Source organism: Bombina bombina, chromosome 2 (genome assembly GCF_027579735.1).
Source record: "Bombina bombina isolate aBomBom1 chromosome 2, aBomBom1.pri, whole genome shotgun sequence".
Taxonomy (NCBI): Eukaryota; Metazoa; Chordata; class Amphibia; order Anura; family Bombinatoridae; genus Bombina; species Bombina bombina.
In genome coordinates, this window is record NC_069500.1 from 445,738,646 (window position 1) to 445,753,580 (window position 14,935).

The 14,935-nt window shown below is 38.0% G+C and overlaps 1 protein-coding gene across 2 annotated transcripts in view; it reads right to left on the bottom strand.

Moving 5' to 3' along the window:
• The window catches only part of LOC128649041 (solute carrier family 2, facilitated glucose transporter member 11-like), a 296,154-nt gene that overhangs the window by 143,436 nt on the left and 137,783 nt on the right, over nucleotides 1–14,935 (bottom strand). For both annotated transcript variants that reach the window (XM_053702080.1, XM_053702079.1), the window contains 2 exons: nucleotides 5,848–5,972; nucleotides 4,548–4,677 (listed from right to left, as the gene is read on the bottom strand). In XM_053702080.1, the coding sequence (XP_053558055.1) occupies nucleotides 4,548–4,677; nucleotides 5,848–5,972 (255 nt within the window). The remainder of the gene's footprint in view (nucleotides 1–4,547; nucleotides 4,678–5,847; nucleotides 5,973–14,935) is intronic.

A 14,935-nucleotide genomic window follows, 5' to 3' on the forward strand; every position in this document is an offset into this window, starting at 1 on the left:
TTTTAAAAGCTTCAAGTGCTCCCTAAAGACTCTACTGTTCAGGGACGCATACAACCTACGCTAACCTTTCCTAATACCAGTTCCTCTACTCCACTGCAATCCCCTGAACCCTCTTAGCATGTAAGCCTAAAAGTCCAGCTGTTTGTAGATCACCTTCTTAAGAGCTGACTACAACAGTGCAACTCTTGGCAGGGCCCTCTACCCTATAATTGTTTTGTTGTACTCCCCCTTTGTTTATAGCGCTGCGGAATCTGTTGGCGCTCTACAAATAACCGATAATAATAATCCAGATTGGCCAATAGCCACAACAATTTGAGTCCTCAGTTCTAGGCTTCAAATATCGGTAGTCTTACATTGGATTAAATAGAGTTCTATCTAGCATTTTAAATTAAAAAACGTCCTCCACACTGCTCTGACATGTTTCGCCCTTACCGGGCTTTCTCAAAGGCAGCGAGCGGCCCGGTGTTTGCATATTTGGCCGTTCCGGTAACCGGAAGTACCGCCTCCTTAGATTAAGCATTGGATTATGTAGCTGTCACTCACATCTCACATCTCAATCTAAAGGTAGTATATACCTGATGTTGTCTTCTTATTAATATGCGTAGCGGAATCATAGAATAATTACTCATGTTGTATTATGGTGTTAGTAATTCATGATAGAGATGATCTTAACAATCTAGAGACTGCCTGGATACTAAGTTTACTGATCCAATTCATACGTTTTTTGTATCCCAAATTAACAGGAAGAACACTGTTTGATCTCTTTGTAACATTATGTCATGGCTTTTATTGAACAATAAATCTTTTCCATTAGTTCAATCTTATTGTTTGAATTGTGTGTTTGCCCATGTATATTTGTACATATCTTGCTACCACAATAATATTGTGTTTTTATCATTCTTGTTGAGCATGTAGTTCAATATTTTTTGTCTGTACATTATATATTATTAATTTACATGATCGTTAGTTTATCAAATAACACTATTCTTTATTGTCATATAAGTAATAATGAGTTGATTAGTTCATATGTTAAATTGTGAAATTCACCAAATTATAGCTCTAGCATTAATATTATCTGACTAGTGAGTTTGTGATACATGTGTGAAGATTATATGGAAAAAAATTTTTTGTGAAAAACATTTTTTTGTTTTTAGTGAATAAAAATATAATAAAAATTATATAATAAAAAAATATAATAAAAAAATGAAATGAAGTAAAAATGTTAAAAGGTTGCAATGTTAAATAATAATCTATACAAGTGAATACAAAATTCAAATTTGTTGGTTCATGTTGAGGTAAATTAATATTCCTCAGTGTAAGTAGTTCTTTTATACATAGTGAATTCAATTCTTTCCTAAAGATTGGTGTTCATGAATATGGTGCTTCATCCGATTGTGTACAATCCTGATGTGCAAAATAAATTAGGTGTCATCTGAAGAGAAAATCAAGTGTTATTAACTTGGTGTAATTGTGTATTGGGTTCCCTCTCTGATTTTCTTTTTTTCTTTTTAAAGGGGTTGTGTATTTAACATACTCAATTTTTAAACGGTGTTGGGATGCGTTTTTACATTAAGGATTACTTGTAAATTTCTTTATTTCCTATGGATGTTTATTATAGAAAGATATAGTAATTGTTTTGTTCATTCATGCCCTTGGGGCAAACAGTGTTGAGTAGGTAAATCCATCTACTCTCTGCCTTTTCCAGATCGCCTCCCCTTATTCCTAGACTAATTTTTTCTATACCCCAGCATTGTAATTCCTCTTGGTTGGAATTGTGGTGTTGCAAGAAGTGCATAGCAACACTCGTCAGCGTTCTACCTTTTTCTAGGTCTTTTGTAGCATTCTTAATGTTTCTCAGATGTTCCATTAACCTAGTCCTTAACTTGCGTGATGTCATTCCAACGTATAATAAATCACAGCTGCAGCATAGTGCATAAATCACTCCTTCGGTGTTGCAACTGATATACCTTTTGATAGTATGCCTTTTTCCAAATTTATCAGTTACTGCAGTCATAGGTATCATATGTTGGCATGTGCTGCACATCTATGTGAGCCAGGTCTAAAAGCTGATTTGGTTTTCTTGGTTTGGAAATGACTATTGCTGACCAAATCTTTTATGTTTTTTGCTCGTCTGAATCCAATAGCTGGTTTCTCTCCCAATTGAGACTTGAGTACTGGATCAGTCAATAGTATGTTCCAATGCTTGTTAATAACTCTCACTATTTCTGGAGTTTGATCACTATAAGTGAGAATTAATCTAGGAGTTTGTGATTCTGTTTTGGTTTTCTTATATAGTAATTCTCTCTGATTGGTGTGTAATGCTCTGTATCTTGCTTCTTTGATTTTCCTTTTACTATAACCTCATTGAATTAGTCTGTCTGTTAATTCCTGCGCTCTAACTTTAAATGTTTGTTCATCCGAGCAGTTTCTTTGAATCCTGAGGAATTCGCCGTCAGGTAGACTTTTGATGGTACCTGGTGCATGTCCACTGGTCTTATGCAGTAAGCTGTTTGTTGCAGTTGCCTTTATATAGAGGTCTGTTTTAATATTACCTTGAACATCTTTGTAAATTGTGACATCTAGAAAATGTATTTTCATCTGGTTCGCCTCATATGTGAGTTTGATATTTAAGTTGTTATTATTCAGTTGATTTAGAAATTCTTCGAGTTTCTCACGGTTGCCTTCCCAGATGAAAAAGATGTCATCGATGAAACGTAGCTATAATGGGATATCATTAGTGTATTCTGTATTTGCATCAGTAAAGACATGTTCTGCCTCTATTTAGAAGGTATATAGATTGATTGGCAAGCAATATGTACACTAATGTTCTTGAAATTTGTTATATAAACATGTAATGTATCTTTTTGGCTCATATTGGTTGTATGCCTGGAAACAAATTTTATTTATATTTTTTGCTGACATATATTGTTTGTTTGCCTTAAATTGAACCTCAATTATAATTATAATATTAAAAAAAAGTATGTCAAAGAAATTAATATTGAAAAATATTGGGCGGCAAACCGGATTTACCACACGGCTATTGGCTAAGAGGTGAAAACGTCACCTCTTAGCAAAAATATTTTTTTTTTACGCGGGCTGCCGTAGCAGCTAAGAACGGCGAACGGTTGAAATGAATAAAGGCACTTTCTGCATGAAGTATCTTATACTTCATGAATGAAAGTGCCCTTAATTTGTTTCAACAGTCAACCCTAGTGTTTCAAAAACGCTATGGTTGACTTTCACTTTAAGAGTCAGCACTAATTGCCTGAAATGCAAGTCTGTCAAAAGATCTGAGATAAGGAGGCAGTCTGCAGAAGCTTAGATACAAGATAATTACAGAGGTAAAAAGTATATTACTATAACAGTGTTGGTTATGCAAAACTGGGGAATGGTAAATAAAGGGATTATCTATCTTTTTAAACAATAACATTTTTGGTGTTTACTATCCCTTTAATAAAGAGAGTGCATTCAGGAGAGGGTGCAGTTACTAGTGCTGTTCTTTATTTCCAGGGACCTGTTTATTTATATTTACCAGTGATATCAGCCAAGGGCTGCATGGAAAGGTATGTTTGCAGTTAATACAAAAATTCAAAGTTCAACATAACAAAGTTCAAAATTATGCATATAGGAAAGAAACATCCAAAGGTTAATTGGAATATTTAAAATTTGGTAAAAAAATAGTATTTCATCAAGTAAGGACAGTAAAATAATTGGTTGTATAGAGATGGTTGCAGCAGAAATAGTACGTTTCTTATGCCACATTACAGATCACTAGTTAGAGTTCATCTTGAGTATTATATGTGTTTTGGAGGTCATATATCCAGAAGGCTATAAATAATCTGAAATCTTTTCAAAGAAGGGCTACTAAAATGGTACATAGTCTAAAAAAATAAAACTTACAAAGAAAGATTCAATGACCCAAATATGTAAAGCTTAGATGAGAAAAAAGCAACCCCAGAACAAGGGGTCATGATCTCAAGATGAAGGGTAGTAGGTTCAGGAGTAATTTACAGAAGCATTTCTGCACAGTAAGGGTGGTTGGTTCATTAAATAAACTGCCCCTGGAGGACTGGCATAAGCATTAGAATATTCAACTAATTAATCATTTATAGGTAGTATGGACTGACCTAGGCCTATCATTCTTATTTGCTATCAAAATCTATGCTTCTATGGTTGGGTTTAAATTATTGTGAACTGGGAGTTGGGGGATATAATTTCATTCTTGGACACAGGCAGCACAATGTCTCTACCTGGTCTTGTATATCACCCCATCAGACCTCAAAGCATGCCACTTCCTGGTATCCCCTGTTAGCCATATGTCCATATCAAACTTTAGATTAGACTCAGTCAGTAAAATATCCAATATTCTTTTCATATAGCTAATTAACAACCAGTTAAAATGCCAGAGTATCATGTTATATACTGGACACCTGGCATTCCTGTTAACAATCATTTTAATTTCGGTTGTAGCAAAATTTATATATGAAATTAAGATTAATTTTGTAACAATCTGTTGTTAGTGTACAGGGAAAACATTATAGACATACCTTAAACCAATTATTTGTCCTGCAAGGATTCCTAAAGTTAGAAAAATATTAATTCCCACAGATGTGAAGCCTCTTATGTGCTTTGGGGCAATTTCACCAAGATACAATGGCTGTACACAAATACCAATACCTGCAAATAAATCAAATATTTAAATCATGAAAAATTAACAAAATACGGTTAAATCATAAGATCAATAGCTAATTTTTTATTATTGTTTACCCCTCTTTATGTCAGTTATATACACACACAAATCCCAATCACAACAAATGCCCCTGCAGCTCTGTTATGCCAGTTTTGATTATACACACTAGACCACAGAGCAGGGCAATGCCCCCTTCACCCCATTTATAGCTGTCACCAGACTTGGGGGGGCAGTCTACATATTCAGTCTGACCACAGTCTGCAACCACATTAATTATTGAGAAACAGTCTCTCCTGTCCATACAGATGCGTGAAGTTATAGTTCAATTGTCCTATATGAGTAACCCACCCTCACACATAGGGCCTCATCTTTCAGTATAGTGTTCTATCACTAACTGATTTTTGTAGAAACCATTCAGAATTATAATATTTATTATCATTTCATTAAATTACTAATAGCTGATAATGGTCATGATATCCCAATCAAACACAACCAATGCTAAGAAAGAATATTTGTATCTCATGTAAATCTTACAGATTCATTATTCTAGATTATGTAAGGGAATTTATGTTGTGCTATTAGAATTCTCAAGTGTTTGCAAGTGATAGTGAGTATGGGGGTGTTTTCAAAACATTTGTACAATTACTGTTGAAAATCTTATGTAGAAATAATACAATATTTTTTATTTCTTTTATTTACAACAGTTTCATCAAAGGGACATACTGTATATGTCATTTATACATGATTCTGACAAAATGTACAAAAAAAAAAAATCACATTTACTTTAATTAGTAAATGTATTTGGTATCTTTTGGGGAAAGGTAGTTTCTTTCCACAACAGCATATTTAGATACAGTAGGTAAAAGAGATTGCCCCTTGTGACAGTGTGTTTGATATAAATTAGACTGACCCTTTCCAAAAACTAAACATCATTTCACCAAACAACTAACAATCAAAAAACATCAAATACTCTCTTCTTTCTTCATAACAACACTCCTAATAATATAGAATAATCATAATAATAATACTAATCATAATAATAAAAAAAACTGAATAAAACATTTAATAATAAATGGCAATCTGCCTTACCTTGTATGCTATGATATACATACTGAGACATTTTAAATAACCTCATGCAAATGAATGCTAAAACATACCTGCATTAACTCCTATAAAGAATCTCCCAGCTATCATAAATTCAAATAATCCAGTTGGATATGATATGCCCATCAAAACAGCAGCAAAAATGGCCAAAATATTATTTAAAAGAAGAGTCTGTTTTCTGCAATAAATAAGAGAAAATAAAAGTTTAGTTAATTTACGGAATTTTAATATTTTTTTCTCTTGTTAAGTGTGTTCAGTCCACAGGTCATCCATTACTTATGGAATATATTCTCTCCCCAACAGGAAATTGCAAGAGGATCACCCAAGCAGAGCTGCTACATAGCTCCTCTCCTCACATGTCATATTCAGTCATTCTCTTGCAACCTAATAGATAGGATGTTGTGAGAGGTCTGTGGTGTTTTTATACTTAGTTTATTCTTCGATCAAAAGTTTGTTATTTTAAAATGACACTGGAGTGTGTTGTTTATTCTCAGGCAGTATTTGGAAGAAGACTCTGCAAGCGTTTTCTATGATCTTAGCGGCAGTAACTAAGATCCACTGGCTGTTCCCGCATATTCTGAGGAGTGGGGTAACTTTCAGAAAGGGAATGGCGTGCGGGAAACCCTGCAAACGAGGTATGTGCAGTAAATTATTTTTCTAAGGAATGGAATTGACTAAGAAAATACTGCTGATACCGATGTAATGTAAGTAAAAGCCTTTAATACAGTGAGAGCGACTGTTAGCAGGCTGGTTTAAATATATACAGTAAAGTAATTTTCTAAGGAATGGAATTGACTGAGAAAATGCTATTAATACTGAAGTGATGTTATAAGCCTTAAATGCAGTAGGAAGACTGGTATCAGGCTTATCAATAGAGATACATGCTCCTTAAAAAAGGGATGTTTAAAACGATTCTGCTGGCATGTTTAATCGTTTTGTGAGGTACATTGGTGATAAAACTTGTTGGGGCATAAAATTTTTCCACATGGCTGACAATATTTCTGCATAGAAACAGTTAACTGAAACTCCCAATATTGTAATATTGAGTAGGAGGGGCCTATTTTAGCGCTCTTTTGACGCAGTAAAAGTTCAGGCTCTGTCTTCCTGCTTCATTCTGCTTGACACGGGTCGTCTCCAGACAGCTTAAGGGACTTCAAAAGTCATTTTGAGGGAGGTAATCAGTCACAGCAGACCTGTGACAGTGGTTTTTTGACTGTATTAAAAAACGTTTTATTGCTTATAAAAACCGTTTGGGTTTTAAGGGGTTAATTATCCATTGGCAAATGGGTGCAATGCTCTGCTAACTTAATACATTTACTGTGAAAATTTGATTGCTATAACTCATTGTTATTTCAACTGTGACAGTTTTCTGTGCTTCTTAAAGGCACAGTAGCGTTTTTCTTTATTACTTGTAAAATTATTTACAGTGTTTTCCAAGTCTGCTAGTCTTATTGCTAGTCTGTTTAAACATGTCTGACACAGATGAATCTGTTTGTTCACTATGTTTAAAGGCCACTGTGGAGCCCCACAGAAACATGTGTACCAAATGTATTGATTTCACTTTAAATAATAAAGGTCAGTCTTTATCTATAAAGGAATTATCACCAGACAAAGAGGGGGAAGTTATGCCGACTAACTCTCCTCACGTGTCAGTACCTTCGCCTCCCGCTCAGGAGGCGCGTGATATTGTGGCGCCAAGTGCATCAGGGACGGCCATACAAATCACATTGCAAGACATGGCTAATATTATGAATAATACCCTGACAGAAGTATTATCTAAATTGCCAGAATTAAGAGACAAGCGCGATCGCTCTGGGGTAAGATTAGAGCGCGCTGGTGTTTCGAGAGCCATGTCCGATACTGCGTCACAGTTTGCAGAACATGAGGACGGAGAGCTTCATTCTGTAGGTGACGGATCTGATCCAGGGAAACCGGATTCAGAGATCTCTAATTTTAAATTTAAGCTTGAGAACCTCCGTGTATTGCTAGGGGAGGTTTTAGCGGCTCTGAATGACTGTAATACAGTTGCGATTCCAGAGAAATTATGTAGGCTGGATAGATACTATGCAGTACCGGTGTGTACCGACGTTTTTCCTATACCTAAAAGGCTTACAGAAATTATTAGCAAGGAGTGGGATAGACCTGGTGTGCCCTTTTCCCCACCTCCTGTATTTAGAAAAATGTTTCCAATAGACGCCACTACACGGGACTTATGGCAGACGGTCCCTAAGGTGGAGGGAGCAGTTTCTACTTTAGCTAAGCGTACCACTATCCCGGTGGAAGATAGTTGTGCTTTTTCGGATCCAATGGATAAAAAATTGGAGGGTTACCTTAAGAAAATGTTTGTTCAACAAGGTTTTATCTTACAGCCCCTTGCATGCATTGTGCTTGTCACTGCTGCTGCGGCATTTTGGTTTGAGTCTCTAGAAGAGGCCATCCACTGAGCTCCATTGGATGAAATTATGGATAAGCTTAAAGCACTTCAGCTAGCTAATGCATTTGTTTCGGATGTCATTGTACATCTAACTAAACTAATGGCTAAGAATTCCGGTTTTGCCATTCAGGCGCGCAGAGCGTTATGGCTTAAATCCTGGTCAGCTGATGTGACTTCTAAATCTAAATTACTTAATATTCCTTTCAAGGGGCAAACCTTATTCGGGCCCGGCTTGAAAGAAATTATCGCTGACATTACGGGAGGTAAGGGTCATACCCTTCCTCAGGACAAGGCCAAATCAAAGGCCAAACAGTCTAATTTTCATGCCTTTCGAAACTTCAAGGCAGGAGCAACGTCAACTTCCTCCGCTCCAAAACAGGAAGGAACCGTTGCTCGTTACAGACAGGCCTGGAAAACTAACCAGCCCTGGAACAAGGGCAAGCAGGCCAGAAAACCTGCTTCTGCCCCTAAGACAGCATGAAGGGATGGCCCCCTATCCGGAAACGGATCTAGTGGGGGGCAGACTTTCTCTCTTCGCCCAGGCGTGGGCAAGAGATGTAGAGGATCCCTGGGCGTTGGAGATCATTTCTCAGGGATATCTTCTGGACTTCAAGACTTCTCCTCCTCTAGGGAGATTTCATCTTTCAAGGTTATCAGAAAACCAAATAAAGAAAGAGGCATTCCTATGTTGCGTACAAGACCTCCTAGTAATGGGAGTGATCCACCCAGTTCCGCGGACGGAACAAGGACAGGGATTTTATTCAAATCTGTTCGTGGTTCCCAAGAAAGAGGGTACCTTCAGGCCAATTTTGGACCTAAAGATTTTAAACAAATTCCTAAGAGTTCCATCATTCAAAATGGAAACTATTCGGACTATCCTACCCATGATCCAAGAGGGTCAGTACATGACCACGGTGGATTTAAAGGATGCCTACCTTCACATACCGATTCACAAAGATCATCATCGGTTCCTCAGATTTGCCTTCCTAGACAGGCATTACCAGTTTGTAGCTCTTCCCTTCGGGTTGTCTACGGCCCCGAGAATCTTTACAAAGGTGCTGGGCTCTCTTCTGGCGGTTCTAAGACAGCGAGGCATAGCGGTGGCTCCGTATCTAGACGACATCCTGATACAGGCGACAAGCTTGCAAATTGCCAAGTCTCATACAGAGATAGTTCTGGCATTTCTAAGGTCGCATGGGTGGAAGGTGAACGCGGAAAAGAGTTCTCTATCACCACGCACAAGAGTCTCCTTCCTAGGGACTCTGATAGATTCTGTAAAAATGAAAATTTACCTGACGGAGGCCAGGTTATCAAAACTCTTAGATGCTTGCCGGGTCCTTCATTCCATTCCACACCCGTCAGTGGCTCAGTGCATGGAAGTAATCGGCTTAATGGTAGCGGCAATGGACATAGTGCCATTTGCGCGCCTGCATCTCAGACCGCTGCAGTTGTGCATGCTAAGTCAGTGGAATGGGTATTACGCAGATTTGTCCCCTCTACTAAATCTGGATCAAGAGACCAGAGATTCTCTTCTCTGGTAGTTATCTCGGGTCCATCTGTCCAGGGGCATGACTTTTCGCAGGCCAGATTGGACGATTGTGACAACAGATGCCAGCCTCCTAGGCTGGGGCGCAATCTGGAATTCCCTGAAGGCTCAGGGATCCTGGACTCAGGAGGAGAAACTCCTCCCAATAAATATTCTGGAGCTAAGGGCAATATTCAACGCTCTTCTAGCTTGGCCTCAGCTAGCAACACTGAGGTTCATCAGATTTCAGTCGGACAACATCACGACTGTGGCTTATATCAACCATCAAGGGGGAACCAGGAGCTCCCTAGCGATGTTGGAAGTCTCAAAGATAATTCGCTGGGCAGAGTCTCACTCTTGCCACTTGTCAGCGATCCACATCCCAGGAGTGGAGAACTGGGAGGCGGACTTTCTAAGTCGTCAGACTTTTCATCCGGGGGAGTGGGAACTCCATCCGGAGGTCTTTGCTCAACTGGTCCATCGTTGGGGCAAACCAGATCTGGATCTCATGGCGTCTCGCCAGAATGCCTAACTTCCTCTTTACGGTTCGAGGTCCAGGGACCCGGGAGCGAAGCTGATAGATGCTCTAGCAGCTCCTTGGTTCTTCAGCATGGCTTATTTGTTTCCACCGTTTCCTCTGCTCCCTCGACTGATTGCCAAGATCAAACAGGAGAGAGCATCAGTGATTCTGATAGCGCCTGCGTGGCCACGCAGGACCTGGTATGCAGACCTAGTGGTCATGTCGTCCTGTCCTCCATGGACTCTACCTTTGAGGAAAGACCTTCTAATACAAGGTCCTTTCAATCATCCAAATCTAATTTCTCTGAGACTGACTGCGTGGAGATTGAACGCTTGATCCTATCAAAGCATGGTTTCTCCGAGTCAGTTATTGATACTTTGATACAGGCACGAAAGCCTGTTACCAGAAAAATCTACCATAAGACATGGCGTAAATACCTGTATTGCTGCGAATCCAAGAGTTACTCGTGGAATAAGGTTAGGATTCCAAGGATATTGTCTTTTCTCCAAGAGGGTTTGGAAAAAGGCTTATCAGCTAGTTCTTTAAAGGGACAGATTTCTGCTCTGTCTATTCTTTTGCACAAGCGTCTGGCAGAAGTTCCAGACGTCCAGGCCTTTTGTCAAGCGTTAGCTAGGATTAAGCCTGTGTTTAAAACTGTTGCTCCTCCGTGGAGCTTAAACTTGGTTCTTAAAGTTCTTCAAGGAGTTCCGTTTGAACCCCTTCATTCCGTTGATATTAAACTTTTATCTTGGAAAGTTCTATTTTTGATGGCTATTTCCTCGGCTCGAAGAGTCTCGGAATTGTCTGCCTTACACTGTGATTCTCCTTATCTGATTTTCCATTCAGACAAGGTAGTTCTGCGTACTAAACCTGGGTTTTTACCTAAGGTAATCTCTAACAGGAATATCAATCAGGAGATTGTTGTTCCGTCATTATGTCCTAATCCTTCTTCAAGGAAGGAACGACTTTTGCATAATCTGGATGTAGTCCGTGCCCTGAAATTCTATTTACAGGCAACTAAAGATTTTCGTCAAACTTCTTCCCTGTTTGTCGTTTACTCTGGACAGAGGAGAGGTCAAAAAGCTTTGGCAACCTCTCTCTCCTTTTGGCTTCGTAGCATAATACGTTTAGCCTATGAGACTGCTGGACAGCAGCCCCCTGAAAGAATTACAGATCATTCCACTAAAGCTGTGGCTTCCACCTGGGCCTTTAAGAATGAGGCCTCTGTTGAACAGATTTGCAAGGCTGCGACTTGGTCTTCGCTTCACACTTTTTCAAAATTTTACAAATTTGACACTTTTGCTTCTTCGGAGGCTGTTTTTGGGAGAAAGGTTCTACAGGCAGTGTTTCCTTCCGTTTAAGTGCCTGCCTTGTCCCTCCCATCATCCGTGTACTTGGCTTTGGTATTGGTATCCCATAAGTAATGGATGACCCGTGGACTGAACACACTTAACAAGAGAAAACATAATTTATGCTTACCTGATAAATTTATTTCTCTTGTAGTGTGTTCAGTCCACGGCCCGCCCTGTCTTTTTAAGGCAGATCTAAATTTTATTTAATACTTCAGTCACCACTGCACCCTATGGTTCCTCCTTTCTCGTCTTGTTTTGGTCGAATGACTGAATATGACATGTGAGGGGAGGAGCTATGTAGCAGCTCTGCTTGGGTGATCCTCTTGCAATTTCCTGTTGGGGAGAGAATATATTCCATAAGTAATGGATGACCCGTGGACTGAACACACTACAAGAGAAATACATTTATCAGGTAAGCATAAATTATGTTTTTTTGCCCAATAAACAGAGATTATATTAGAATAGTATTAATTTCTGTAATGAGTGTAATCTGTTAACGGCATAGATTGAATAATGCTCTTCTGTGATATCCTTTAGCATTCTTTAATAATAACAAGCATTTAATACATTACCTAGAGATTATTGAATGGAGTTAATCTCTTACTAAGAATATAGCCACATTCAGATGCAGCTTTATTTAGTACTCCTGCTCAAGTGTAAACACTGCTAGAAGTAATATTTTTGTGCACATATTACAAGCTGAAAGTAAAACTTCTGTGTGTGACGCGTGCTATCTTTAGGAGTTTGCTATTGCACTAAATTCTTTGCCCCCTCAATTTTAATGGTGAGCACAGAAGAAAAAAACATTTATAGCTTGCACACTAACCTGACATGAGTTATTAATATTTCACATGCCAATGTTCTTCACATACAGGAAAATCTTATTTTTATTTAAATAGGTATTTCTATATGTCAGTATATGGGTTATAATTAAATATATTTCATAATTTCTCTTTAAAACAAACTCCCAATTAAATGCATGTACGAAACAATTAAAATCAATATTTTATTCCTAAATTCTTTATATTAGTTAAAGTTATAAACACATTGAATTATATTTATAGAAACCAGATATGAATCAAACTATACAAGCTTAAACTGTTACAATAAAATACCAGAGTATGGATCACTAACTTTAACAGTGCTTAGTTGAACAATATAACAAGCTTGCTTTAACAGCCAATTTCTCTGAGCTGAAATAAACTCTTTTTAGCAACAATTAAGGCAAGTTCTAAAATATATATAGTTGCCAATAACTTGATGCACACCAGAGAGATTTACTTACAATAATAGGCCTGACTAAACAATATGAAATACAAAGGACCTTTGTCTAGCAAATTATTTAGCAAAAAAAAAAATACCCAGGACTATGAATATGAGTTTAAAATACAAAGTATGCTCTTTAAATTTACTAGCTGTAATCTAACTATAGCCGTAGATTTAAATATTATATATACTTAACAGTTTCTTATACTTTACCCAAATAAGCATATGATTATTCAGTTTCCAGAATTTCTTGTGGGTATCTATGGAGGGTTTACTCACAATGTGTAAAGGTATAGGGGCCTATCTATCAAGCTCCAAATGGAGCTTGATGCCCCGTGTTTCTGGCAAGCCTGCAGGCTTGCCAGAAACAGCAGTTATGAAGCAGCGGTCCATAACCCTGTCCACCTGCTCTGAGCAGGCGGACAGACATCACCGGAATTCAACCCGATCGAGTACGATCGGGTTGATTGACACCACCCGAGTCTGCAGGGGGCGGCATTGCACCAGCAGCTCTTGTGAGCTGCTGGTGCAATGCTGAATACGGAGAGCATATTGCTCTCCGCATTCAGCGAGGTCTTACGGACCTGATCCGTACTGTCGGATCAGGTCCGCAAAACTTTTGTTAAATAGAGGCCATAGACCTCAAGAATTGTTAATCTTTCTTTGTTCAAGAAAGTGTCCCCAAAAATGGCAGAGACTATACTTGGCACCAAAAAATGTATGTTTCTCTCCAAAAGTTAATGATTCTTTGAGTCTATCTGTATCCTCCTCTACTGTGTGTGACACCCTTTATTTTAATCATTCACACAAGATTTTGATAGGTCCTTACCGGTGCTTGTCTCAGATTCACCCTCAGATCCGAACATCTCATAGGTTATTTTGGGAAATCCCTCCCTGAGTAGCCAAATGCCTTTTGGTTGTAATACCATTTTTTAACTATAGGTGGCAGCAGATAGCCAGAAATGCAGTTTTACCATCAATGCTGCTACAGTTTAATATAGATTCATATATATTTTTAAAATGTATTATATTTTCTAGTATTAATAAGCCACATGTTCCATGTGTAGTGGACCATGTCACACCACTCATTCTGAGCATTTCAAGACCAGATATGATATATTTCTCATAATACAAAGTAATTCTTATACATTTAAAATATATGGGTATTTAAAAGGATTTTAATACTTTTAGCATGGATCCAATTAATATCTCAGCCATCATCTTAACATCACATACATACCTTGAGATCAGCAATCATATGTGGTTTCATATTTATTACTATCCCATATAAATATTTCATATCTGCATATTTCTTGCTGAGTGTATAAAACACATAACACTTTTTAAAACAAAAACCACATATGTACTTATTAGATGCATGAAAAATATAAGAATATGTTATCCATTAAATTTATTACAAACCTGAAATGCATTTCTCAGATCCATGGAATTATACACTTTTATACAGGATTGAAAACCATACAAGTTGTACTTTTAAAAATGAATTTCAGTTACAATGCAATATATGTTTCTGCTTGGCTCTGTACAGCTGTATATCTAACATAACAGGGGTAATCAGCTCTTGCTAGTTTTCCCATTTGAGATGTATGTCTGAGCTTTGTGCATTCAAACACTAGTTACTGGACCAATAAAATCAATTTGGATATCTGACCATGGCATTACCATCCCCCTTTTCTGCAATAGCGCTCTATGCGTTGGTGCAGTGGGTTGGAACTGCATGTAGCTTTCGGCGTTCATCATCACTGGAACAGTCAATAGCTAAAGATATTTGCTGTTCGACTATTTGCTAAAATCCTGGAAAGATTTCAGGCTGTCATATCTCATAGGCTTCTTCCAACCTAGAGGTGAGATCCCCGTGATTATAATTTATATTGCCCCCATGACTCTGGTTATTGGGGTGTTCTTGCGCTTTGATCAGCTGATCAAATACTAGAGAGGCTTCTTCAATTTTACAGATGCCTTCCTCTGAGCTGAAGGGATAAATAGACTGAATTGTGAATAGTACATCTGGCATAGATGCAAA